This window comes from Empidonax traillii, unplaced genomic scaffold, assembly GCF_003031625.1.
Source record: "Empidonax traillii isolate 1590-97213 ecotype Southwest subspecies unplaced genomic scaffold, ASM303162v1 scaffold678:size492020, whole genome shotgun sequence".
In the NCBI taxonomy this organism is placed as follows: domain Eukaryota; kingdom Metazoa; phylum Chordata; class Aves; order Passeriformes; family Tyrannidae; genus Empidonax; species Empidonax traillii.
Window position 1 is genome coordinate 203,276 of NW_020955871.1, and position 12,810 is coordinate 216,085.

The 12,810-nt window shown below is 35.1% G+C and overlaps 1 protein-coding gene across 6 annotated transcripts in view; it reads right to left on the reverse strand.

Annotated features, from left to right (window-relative positions):
• Window positions 1-12,810, reverse strand: part of DCUN1D4 (defective in cullin neddylation 1 domain containing 4) — a 40,606-nt gene that overhangs the window by 8,775 nt on the left and 19,021 nt on the right. For all 6 annotated transcript variants that reach the window (XM_027899609.1, XM_027899604.1, XM_027899603.1 and 3 more), the window contains 4 exons: window positions 5,812-5,903; window positions 3,385-3,455; window positions 1,739-1,830; window positions 726-834 (listed from right to left, as the gene is read on the reverse strand). In XM_027899609.1, the coding sequence (XP_027755410.1) occupies window positions 726-834; window positions 1,739-1,830; window positions 3,385-3,455; window positions 5,812-5,903 (364 nt within the window). The remainder of the gene's footprint in view (window positions 1-725; window positions 835-1,738; window positions 1,831-3,384; window positions 3,456-5,811; window positions 5,904-12,810) is intronic.

Genomic DNA, 12,810 nt, shown 5'->3' on the forward strand with positions numbered 1-12,810 from the left:
TTGATATATTTGGTTCTACTGCACTGAAGTCTGAGCTTCAGTTTTGCCTTTTTGTGTTAAATCCTTTGTCTATTCCATCACGGTAGCAAGATGGATGTACAAATTCTATTTCAATATGTTAATTCAGAAAATGAAAGTTCTCTTACTGCTTGCTTTAAGTAGGAATAGTCTTATGTCTATTATGGGTTCCATTACAGGTAAAATTTTATTAACACATATTTTGCAATAGGAAGACTGCTATCAGGGTATTATTTAATACATATTGAAAACATCACTAAAGACATTCCAACAGTCTTCTGTTTTTTACATTATATCATACCCAGCTTTTATCATCTTAGCCATTTTTACCACCTACTGAAATGCTGAAGTGTCCTCCTGTTTCACCAAATTCAACAAGAAGAAAAACCACTGCAATTATGAAGCCAGGGGGAGTAAGGGGCAAAGCTCCAATAGGCAACTGAATCAGGCCTCAATGGTTTCCTTCAGGTCATAAAACAGCTCGAAGCACAGACATAACAAAACACGTCACTGAGCCACTAAACATCACACATCCTATATAGGTTTCTTTTTCAGTTATGGCATCTTGCATATACCATTTTAGAACACAACAGTTCCAATTGTCAGAAGCTATCTTGAGTGTTACCTTAAGAGAAACATACTTAAAAGTGTACAGTCTTTCAACTATTATTTAGGAATTTTTTTTATTTCAGATGCACAGTACTTACCCGCGCAAAGTCAAATGCGTATCTGTAAATAAGTTTAAAATTGGTAGGCTCATTTAATAAAGATCTCAAGTAATCCAGAGAATTTCTCAATTTTTCTGTAGTATCACATCTACGAGAGAAACACAAAGTGAATTTAGAGTCTGAATTCTTATATGGATGTCTGATGTCTTAGGAAATAATCTCTAACATATTCTCACCAACCTGTTCAAAACACATCACTCTGTACAGAGGCACGTTTATGAGTTTTGCACACAATGACTTACTAAACCACAGAGTGAAACAAACTTAAAGTAGCAAAGTGTTACACTGGGACTCTGATAAAAAAGTGACAAATAAGTGACTCTGATAAAAAAGTGCATTTTGTAGAAAATGCACTCTCCAACAGATTAAACTAAGAGCTTGTCCAAGCATGGCAAACAACCAGCGAACCACAACAATGAAAAAATTCTTCTACAGTCTTGCTGAAACTCTAGAACTTCCTACACAGTTGCTTTTTTTTCAGTCTGTTCTGGAAGATAAGTCAAAACACAATTCGTACTTTTCTCTAATTCTCTATGAAACGTGATTATTCAACTACATTTATTTTAATTATGCCACAAAGGTAAGCTCTCAACTGGAGAAAGCATCTCTTAGAAAGAACATTGCAGAGTTACAGAAAAAGTTTGTATTATTTTGCATTTTAAGCCACTATAAAACACACTAATATCCTTAAGACAAATCCAATCCAGTGACAAAGACATGTCCTTGGGGAAGAAAAAGCATTGAACCTCATGACATTTCTGTTTCCTTGAGATTGCAGACATTTTAATCCAAATGTATTTAAATGTGCAACTGTCAAGTTTCAAATTGTCTCTAAGTGACTATATCACCATAAATCAGACCAAAACTGTATGGCTTCTACTCGACAAGAGAACTCTCTAATGTTCTGACTCATAACACCTATAGCAAAGTGTTTTTTTTCTAAAAACCTGTGCTTACTATAACAAACTTAAGAGAATTTTCAAAGCACTTACTGTAGTGATGTCATTCCTTTTAACCATTCTTGTAATGTAAAGTAGCCCATGTTTTGTGCATCCAACTTCCACGCTAGCACAAGCATAACTACCTGTGTTAAAAAGGAAAAAACAGAGTTAACAAAAAGTACATTTTTTAAAAAACCCGCTTTTTATTAGGCTAAAAATGTTTTTCTCATATAAATCAGAAGTTCAGATTTTTGCTACACTATTTTAGAGGTTAAAAAACCCTGAAAGTGACAAACCTGCACATAATCCAAAGAGCAGGTAACAATGCAAAATATATAGAGTGAACACGCATCTGAGTTACCAGTAGGGACTTCAAGGGAGCTTGTACAGTCATTTAGTAACCAATACAGTGAGGAAGACAAGTTGGTGCGAAAGATGTAGAAAAGGTTTCCGGAAACAACAACAAAACTTCAGTACCAATTTGACAAGTTACATCTGACATTTGTTAAACTCTCATCTGGATGAACATCAGTTGCAATCCACGAGCTCTGAAATCCAAGTATTCTAAAGCTGATAATGATCCCACAACACAAGCAGATGTTAAGTGAAGCCAGGTGAACTAACATTAACACACATCAAAACAGAAGCAGATACATAAATACTGCAGTTTTGCCCAAAAAGAAAGTCATTTTATATAGCACACAGAAGACTGATGCAATAAAGATTTTAGATGAAGTGATGTCATAAGATTATTATCTTACTCGTGAAGTTAAGAAACCACTTTTGACAAATACAAAAAAAAAAAAAATCTGCAGGGCAACTGACCCTGCAGACTGGAAGTAAAAAAAATAATCAAGTAATTTAAACTTGCAACTCATCCATTAACTAGCTCATGTTAGTGCAGCAGTTCTATACAGTTCTTAATGCAAAATCAGAATACTGGCTTATATACCCGAATGTCTGGATAAATCCCAACATTTATTATAATAATAAACATTGAAATTAGCAAATTACATTTAATTTGTCCAGTAAATCTTTCAAAGCCACAATTCTCATTTTACTTAGATGATGCTTCATGAATTCTACATAAGATAGGACTTGCAAATATATTTAAAGAGCAAAAATTAGGCACTAAGAAAAAGCCTGTAAAAGACACAACTATTCTTTTTTAAATTCTATTTACTTCTATATATATGCACACACACACGTGTGAAATACATATATGTAATTATGTACATTCCATATTTGTGTTTTGAAATGGTATAATGGGAGTGCCACTAATGCTCACAATATTTGAAATCTTTTCTCTCCTAGAAAATCCAAAGAAAACATGACGTTGTTTTGCAGTTGCTGTCCTAAATCTTGAAGGTTAACTCATTGTTTCAGATAAGACAACCATCAGATTTTTTTTTTTTTCCTTAATCTTATTTCTGGGGGAGAGGGGGAGTGGTGGTTGTAAAGTGAAAGGTGGCAGCAAAGACAACTGGAGGTTTTACAGGTTGATAATTTGGGGTTTAAATAAAGGCAAGCTGTTCCCAAATGTGTTTCCAAACTTCCCTTGTTTTTATTTCTTGAATTTCTTTAAAAACTCTCAAGAATTTTTTAATTCTTGATGAAAAAACAAGAGCTGTAAGACTGGATCATGTATAAAAGATTAGGCATCTTTTAAATGGACTTTGAACAGACTTTGAACTTACATTTTCCGGTTCAACTCCAATGTCTTCACAAAATTTCTCCATACCTTCTGGCCCTACAATGTCATCAGTGCCTGCAAACAAAACACATATTACTAATCTCTAAAAATTAAAATAGGGTGTTTAGCAACAAGAGAAATGCAATCACACAGTACAACTTAACTTCCATACAGTTTTTTTGTTTTGACATGCAATAAATATTTCCACATTTACTATCAGACTTGGATACACTTTCTCACCTTTAGAAACAGGGGAGCTGTAAAACACTTTTTATTCCTGACAATTATTTTACCCATTTACTGAGATAATCTTGGAAGTGTAAATTAGTAAGATTTTTAATAATGCATTTAAGACTAGCAAAGCACACACATAATATTACCACAGTTAAATAAGTGGACGATGGTTAGTGAAACTAATTTCTTGGCTTGCATCTCTTATTTTATCATAAGATCACATCACACAAAAACATGATGTATAGCTACACAGGATACAAGACACTGTCATTCCCAGAATCTCATTCCTTATTGTCTCACGTAATATTTTTATATAATGTTATCTAGAAAAAAGAGCCCAAACCAAAAAAACGCATGCTCCTCTTTATTCATATTGCTACACCATGGCCACACGTTATCTGAACAATAGTAACTGCAGCAGGAAGACAAATTACACCTATTTCTTTGCATACTTAAAAAAATAATATTAAAATAATAAAAATATAAATGTTACTAAAACGCATTACTAATAAAACTTGCTCTTAAATCAAGATACTTGAAACTTTTATAAAACTCCTGAAAAAATTATACAGGCATTAAGAATTGTACTGTGTAATTTTACTTTCAAATACATTTTATTTGAACTATTTTGTTAGGATTTTTACTCATGTTAAAAGGGCTCATTAGAAAAAAAAAAATACAAGCTGAAATGCCTACTAGCATCCAATATAAAGATCACATGTGCAAGGAAAAGAGGCTTTATAAAGGGAAGTTCCATGTTGTATTATTAGGTGACCTACTATTCTAGAAATAACAAGGTTTAATTATATCTTTTCCCATCTTCTCATGACAGCCTCTCAGTTCTCAGAGTGTTCACAACAGTCTTTTTAAAGACTCGTTCTGTAGTGCAAAAACACACCAAGGGGAGAAAACCAAATGCAGTGTCAACCGTCTGCGTACAAAAAGAAGACTCATGAAGCAAGAACACAAGAGAGATTATTCCTTGAAAATTCAACTTTTAGAATGTTACTCGATACTGTAAACAGAATCGTACTCTCCACTTTTCTCTGTTTTATCTTGGTGTGTGCATCCAATGGAAACCCCAAAGTTCTCTCACATACAGCCTTCCTTTCATCCTTTCTTTCCATGAAAGTCTTGACAAAAATGAGTCATGCCTGTTGCTAGAGTAAAAAAATAAATCAAGCTGGTCAGAAAGGCAGACACAATCTAACAGGTTAGATTTGGCTTGAATTTGTCTGAATCTCCTCTCACAGACTGCCACAGACAAGTGAGATCTCAAAGAATTTAATTTCATTGATTTAATTTTATTAGAAGAAAAAAATGCTTTATTACATCAGATTAAGTCACTCTTCATTATGCTTAAGAAGCAGACAAAACAGAACAAGCTGTGAGCCATGTTATTCAAGACTGCACCAGAAAACTGCAGGATGACGTTATTTTCTTTGTTAAACAACTGTTTCATTTCCTTTTGGTCTTTACAGTCATGAGATCATTTTTCCCCATATTTCAAGTTCTCCCTTTCAGAAAAACACATGCAAAAAAATGAATACAATAACCAACTTCACTATTAATGGATCACCTTTTGTGACTGCAGATAATAATTAACAATCCTAGAAATAATGCCAGGAGAAAGTCTTTCACCAAGGGCAAAAATAAGTAATTCAGCCTACCTTCCCTATACATTGTGAGGGAAAACTCTATGATAAAACTACTGTGGGATACTTGAATTCATTCACTTTTTTGCTTGAAACTCTAAGCAAATTCAGCAGGAACAAAATGAATGTTAACACCTCCCCCACCTTTTGTTTTTTTTAAATTAAAGACACACAACTTCACCCAAAGCATAATTCTGTACTATTTAGCATTAACATGGTAGATGACTGAACCTCTAAAGCCAGACAGGTATCAACATTTTCAGCAGAAGTAGAGCTTTAACTATAGATTTGAATACTAAAGTATACATGCTCCAAAACATTTCACGTTACACACCTTCTGTATTCTTTTTATAGAATAGAGACAGACAAAATTGCACCTTGACCTCTTCAACTTCACACTACACAGAATATAAGAAAAGTTTCTTTGAGACTTTTACAAAAAAGCCTCTACATTCAGTCTTTGGAAAGCTCAGTTAATGCAATTTTTACATTCCAATATAAATTAAATTTTTACTAGTAGGAAATTTAAATTTCACACTTACCTGCATATTCATAGAACCATTCTAAGCATCTCTTACTTGAAAAAACTTCTTCCTCTGCTTTTATTCTAGTTGAATCATATTTTCTATACATACTTAGAAAAAAAAAGAGAGAAATAAGTAATTAATTCATCAACTTTTTTTAAGTACAGTCTTTTAGTCAATAGTACTGTAAGCAGAAATGTTTTTCCTTTCATGAATCAATTTACTCAACATTCTGTCCTCATATCCAGTCATTTGGAACACTGTTTAACAGAATAAGAATCACTGACCCTAAATACTGTGTGTGCTCAGTCTGTCACAATTCAACTGATTTATAACATTATCCACATACATGACATTCCCCTACAACAAATACAGGTTAGTTCAAATTCAACCCCAAACTGTTCTGTGTAAGTCCAAGTTAGGCTTGTACCTCACACCATCAGTCACCACAATCAACTGATGGGCTGCAACCTCACTGTAGGGCTAAGGCCAGAGTAGTTCCATGTCACAGCCAACAGTCCTACCTCTAGGTGCACATGTTCTTTGTGCACTTTGAATTATTAACAAAAGCGAACTGCGCTCTTTTTGCCACCTCAAAAAGTCCTATAAAAGGCATAAAGGCCAACACAGACATGGCCCACACTTATTCTAAAGCCAGTAAGATGGTAATACAAAACCACAGAGAAAAGGTTCCAAATTCTCACTGACAGTAATTCAAGGAACCTCATTCATCACGAGCTAAAGAGCCATCTGAAAAAAAAGACCCAAGACTGCCAGCAGGGCTCTTCTCCTTTGACAAGAAGCATAAGGAATTTTAACTACACTAAGGAACTGAATTTAACATCTGAAGCACCTAAAGAACAGAAGGCATGGCAGAAGTTGCTGAGTTACTCTACCCTGTTAAGACTTTTCTGAAAGAAAAGAGACAATATTATTTGTGCCTGCTAGAGGAAAGAGACTCAGCAGTCCCAGTAGTTGTCCATTGGTGCATATGCATTCTCTGACCCATTTCCACCCCTCTGCAGCAGCTTGGACTCAAAGGCTGAAAAGAGCAACAAATGAATGGCTTAGTCTAGCCAAGAACAGCTTTGTAAGTGTTCCAAGCATGTAGACCTTCCTCTCATAAAATCAAACCCCAAACCCCTCTACAGAAGGAACTGAAGTGGGTGATTGGTCCAAAGAGAATTCTAAAACATCTTGATGAAATTAATTTGGACTTGATTTCATCCCTGTTTTGTCCTTCTAGAAAGACATGTAAAAGACATCTAGACTTATGAGCTTAGAGTGCACTGATCCCACTATCCTCCACCTAGCTCAGCTATCAGCTGTGAGGAAGTGTAGCTAGAAGTTAATGGCACATAGATCATCCTGGCAGGAATTCAAAGAACTAATTCATGCTTATTGCCATTGTTCCTTTAATGCAGCTAACCTCGAGAAAAATAATACTAGTCAGTACAAAATTATAAACTGCTATGTGGAAAACAAAACACAGATGAGGTTCTTAGAAATTTCAAGATGGAAAGAAAAACTGACACTGTACTGAAACACACTGATTTGCAACAAACTGGAATACTGTGTAAGAAATGCCAGCAATACAAGTCTCAAAACACATATATTAATATACAAACAACTTAAGGTGGGTTATTTTCATTTTGAAACCACTTTTTTTCTATTTGAATTACCTACTTTGTATAAGCTTTACTGCAGTTGCAAAGGGAAAAGGCTGACAGCACTACCCAGTAAGTAAAGAACTAATCCAGAAGGTGTAAGGCTGAGTTGGAACAATTTTTTTTTTAACAGGTTTGATAACATTTTCATTCTTGCAGAATGATGATTATGGAAGACCTATCCAATAAATTTTCACCTATTCTGAATTCAGAGGAAGCAAAAAAGTACTTAAGGACGCATTCTGTCACTTTGGCAAAAGTCTGATTATTCATTATCCCCTTTTTTGTCGCAAGCAAACGTGACAAACACCAACTAGAATACAAAGTTGGAAATTATAGCAGGAGCTGGTCAACATCTTATTCTACTCTATTTATTCAAGTCTGTGAGAGCACTGCTGGGAACAAGGACATGCAAAGCTAATGTGGTTCCAAAGACAGATATTCCTCACAACACTCAAGGTTTTTTTCTTGCGAAGGGATGATAACTAATTGACTTGCCCTGCTTGTTCATGTTCACCAACACATTAAGCTGTCAGTATGTGAACAGTGGATTTGAGAAAGAACCCTCAAGATTTATGGACAGAGCTGTAGGTCATCCAGGTATTAAGGAAAAAAAGGATTCCTGCACCTACAAATGGCAGAGCTGAATACTATAAAATGAAACAAGATACCAGTGACAGCAGTATGTGTAATAGGAACAGTGAGAGAAAATGGGAAAACAGTCCTTTTTACACATTCTCCTCATCTGTGCATAGCAAGTTTTCAGACGACTGATGCGAGACTGAAAGTCATTTGCTGTGTTTAAGGTTAAGGTCATAGTTTAGGAACTGCAGGAAACAATATTCATTAAGTCCATGTGCCCAAAAGCTTGCCAAGTAATTCCAATGAAAGATCTCTAGTCTCAAACTTATGACTGTGCAAGAAGCTCAACGTCTGACCGATGGAGTTGGATTTTTGAGGAACCAGAACTGATTACAGATCTTCCAGCCTGTGGCGGGTAACTCAGAAAGGATACACTCTTGAGCTATCACAGTCTCTGCCACAAACTAATTAGCCACACATTCATTAAAAGTGCAGGTGACACTATCACACTTGCAATGAAAACAGACTATGCATAAAGTATAAAATCATGCAACAAAAATGGTTGATTATTCTCAGATTCCTTGGATGCCCCAACACAGATTACATATTCTACAAGACAAGGATCACTTGAAAAAAAGAATATGACAAAAATGAGTGACACCAATACCAACCCAGTATTAGTGATCTCTCATGTATGATGATGTACCCTTTTCTTTCCCTGCTTATTCCAAACATGAAATCAGCTTCTTCCCCCAGTTTAGCCAAGCCAGCTAGTTCTACTAGCAAGAGACTCCTAATCTCTTAATGCCTGGTGAAGCAAGAAGAGCACAAAGATACAAACAAATCAGTAGACAAGTATCTGAGATTATAACCTAGCCTAGGAGAACTTGGTTCAATTATAACAGCAAGCCCAACATGGCAGCACAGGGCAATGGTGTTTCCACAGACCATGTCCACTGAACTATCATTAATACAGATAGCATTAACCATCATTAATACAGATTGGATTGTCTCAAGAACTGTATGTGCAGAGGAGAAAAACACAAACTGCCAGGTACATCTGGCATCCATTTTCTATCTTACAATCTCTCTCATATTTCTCAGTACCTGCCACTACTGGACAATACCAAACTACAAGCCTTTGCATTTAGAATTGCCCTTCCGTTTCTGAACCATGACATGCTACACATCAGGAACAGCAAGGAAAAACAAAAAAGCATTACTTTTGGGCAAAGAGTATATATTTACCTCTCAGATGAAACACAGATGCAGGTACAATAACTCAGAAAAATCTTCATTTTAAAAATAATAGTTTTTATTAGTTTAATGTGACACTGTGTCAGGAAAGTGACAGTAGACTTCAAAAAGCATTTCTTTATATTGTAACAAATATCCCTGTAAGGAGCAATTAGCTTTTTCTTTTTTATTATCTCTTTCTAACAGTCATTTTGCTAACTAAAGAGAGGAAAGAATATGGGACAGGGCACGGAAAAAGCAACATGAGATGACTTGTCTAAATTTTATAAAAGCGGTACCAGTTATTAAACCACATCTAAACGAAATAATTTTCTCAAAGATGCTTGCATTTCCATCATGACCTAATAGCTGACTCATAACATCCATGTTCAAACTTATATTTAAAACAGTCCTATGAACTAGGGAATTGTAATATACTGGCAGTAAAGATGAGGCAATGTTATTTATAAATGAAAGTGCTATAGGTCAATATCAACAAAACAAAATTGAAAAATCAAGTGTCTAGGTATTTCATGTTTCTTAAAATACACAGTCATCCATATCTCTTGCAGATTACTTTCCTCCCTTCCTAACTGATTTCTGGGAAAGCAAAAGCATGAAAATTCTATCCAGCTATTATTATGGGGTTACTAGGCAAGTCATCCTAAGAGTACATGATTGCTACCAGGAAAAGAAACAAGGTAAGGATAATTCTCTTCAACCACTGCAGTCTTCAAAGCTGGGTTATCTACTCCTGCTCTGAGCCTGTTTCAGCTGCGCTGGAATTTTTTAGACCTCCCACTGCTACAACTGTGGGCTGTGTTGCTCCAGAATACTCAAACTAAGATGAGCGAAAACATGGAGTTTAGGTCACACAAAACATTCTCTTTATGGGGGAAGCTGGTAACAGCTCATTGAAGGGGAGTAACTAAAAGAAAAAAAAAAAAAAGAAAAAAAGCTAGTTTATTATGGTGAGTCAAAAGTTAACCTCTCATGAAGATTTAAAACCTGCTCATTTCAGATGGACAGTGTTTACTGAATAAAACAAAGAAATTTACCAACAGAAGCTTTGTTCCTAACAACTGCAACTTACTCAAAACTTTTGCCTGATTTTGTTTGTGCTTTGTACTGAACAACAAATTGGTTTCAGATTATTTTTATCTTGAAACACGAAACCTATTGATTGAAGAAGATGCCCTATACTACTTCCATTAATTCTAATTAATTTAAATTTTTGGCTGAGAATATTCATCAATGCAGCACAATGAAAGTATTTTAATAAAGCCTTACCTATTCACAATTATCTGTTTAACATAACCTAAGGACCAATTTACTTGACTGTCAAGTTTTATGAATGAATATGCCTTATCTCTCCCTATTTAAAGACTTACAATCATATCTAAAATGTTAAACAAATGTTTAGAACTTCATCAGGCTTACTTAATGAGCAGTATGTGTAACATTGCACATGCTGATAGTCACATGTCTGGTTTAACTGAAGTTCACTGAAAAGGTATAGAAAAAGGAAAAACACTTGTGTGTACTTGAAAAACCATACTTCGAAACTTTAAAGAAGATCTAGACATCTATGACAGCTGGTAACATGGGCTGTTTGCATGGGGCAGGACCAAGCCAGTTAGTACACAACAACAGAACAAAAACAAATCAACTGTCAACACTAAAGGTTTTGAAAAATAACAAGGTTAACAACTCCCACATGAAAATTTTTTTCAAAAGTTACCTTTTCCCACTATGGAGCATGGAGCTTATTATTCAAAAAAGAAAATCTATTTTTCAAGTTAATAGGCCTTTACGTGGTTCCTACACACATCCAAGATAAATTACACTCTAGATCTAATTGTTTGAAAACACAAATTTCAGGAAAGCAGATAAATATTCCTAGTTTTCATCCTCCTAAGGTGATGATATCCATTAATGTATGATTTTTGTCCCCTCAGCGTGACTCCAGAGAAAGGAGTAGAATTATTTTTTAAATGAGACTGTCAGAAAAAGAAGACATTCCTTTATGTATTTCATTTTTCCCTAAGGAAGAAGACAATATTTGGCTAGACATTGTGTAACAGATACACAGCATCAGACAATTAGTCAGTGAGGGCTATATTGTTACCTAGCAAGTATCTTCACACGAATCTTGCTTTACCTTTCTGAAGACCCTTAACACATGATGAAAGAACCTCAATTTGAGAATACTCTATATTGTGAGAGTTTTAAGTACAATGAAGTCAAGACTGTGATGCTGAGATGAAAATACAAATTAAGCCTTCAAGTCATTATGTTCTGGTTAGTATGTGCTAAACTGTTTACTTCCAACAGCTATTCTTTAAGCCAGGATAAATCTTGCTGTGATCCATAAATTCAAACACTGAGTCCTTTTCATTATACATTATCTGGTATAAAAATTCCCTCCCACTGAAACACTGCATGCATGGTTCAAGGTGACACTATGACCATTAATTAAGAGAATTCAAGCTCTTATTATACAGGAGTGGGATGCTAAAGAACATCTTTGGAATCTTCCATAATCAGCCTATACACAAACTCAGTATTTCCAAATAACTTCACTAACAACTAGATTTGTTCCTATCAATGTTTTTCCTCACTTGCCAGTCATTATTCCACTAATCCTTCCAAGATGAGGCTGTATTCCTAACAGTCTGGAACTAAGCGTATAAGACAGGTTTAAGTTTATGACTTTAGGAGTCTTTAGAAATCATCTTCTCCTTCAGCAGAGTCCTGCTGAAAGAAACCTTCTGGAAAGAATACCTATCACAAAAATATTATTACCAGAATTGAAGAGATTATAGGAAAGAACATCAAATAGTGAAGACTGAAAATATCACCCAACAAAACACTCCATGTAAAGATTTAAAAAATACATATTTTTTTATGGACAAATGAGGAGAAATCATCGCTATTCAGTCTGAGCTGGGGTAACACCATTAATGATTACATTCCTTTGAAAATCTGCAGACTACCACCTCATATTTTTGCACTGAGAACAAACAGGAGACTTACAATTACTGAATTTATTTGTTAATGTTGATTGTATAAGTACGCCACTGTAACTGAAAAACATACAAAACTTATATCATTCCAGTAAGTGTTTGAGGTGACAAAGAGGAGGCAATAAATCACCCCTGTTAGGAAACACAGTCTCTTCTGGAGGGGACACATGGTACTTTTTCAGACACTGACTACCTTTCTTCACTTAATACCAAATTCACACAGACTAATGTCCCTTGAAGGCTTATCCTGAGTTACTAATTTGCAGCTTCTAGGAAGTCTGTCTCTAAAACAGAAACAATAGGAAAGAAGGGGCCTAGAAGAATCCCATAAACTGGCATTCCACTACCCAACTGTTTTTATGGTATAGAGCATTCTCTGCACAAAATATAAGTGGAAATGGCTTTGCAAATAACTAGGTCTGCTACAACACACTGATGTAGTTTCCTGATTTCAGATTGACTTCTGCCTGACAAACTGAGATGTCTGATCCAAAGACTAAATGTGA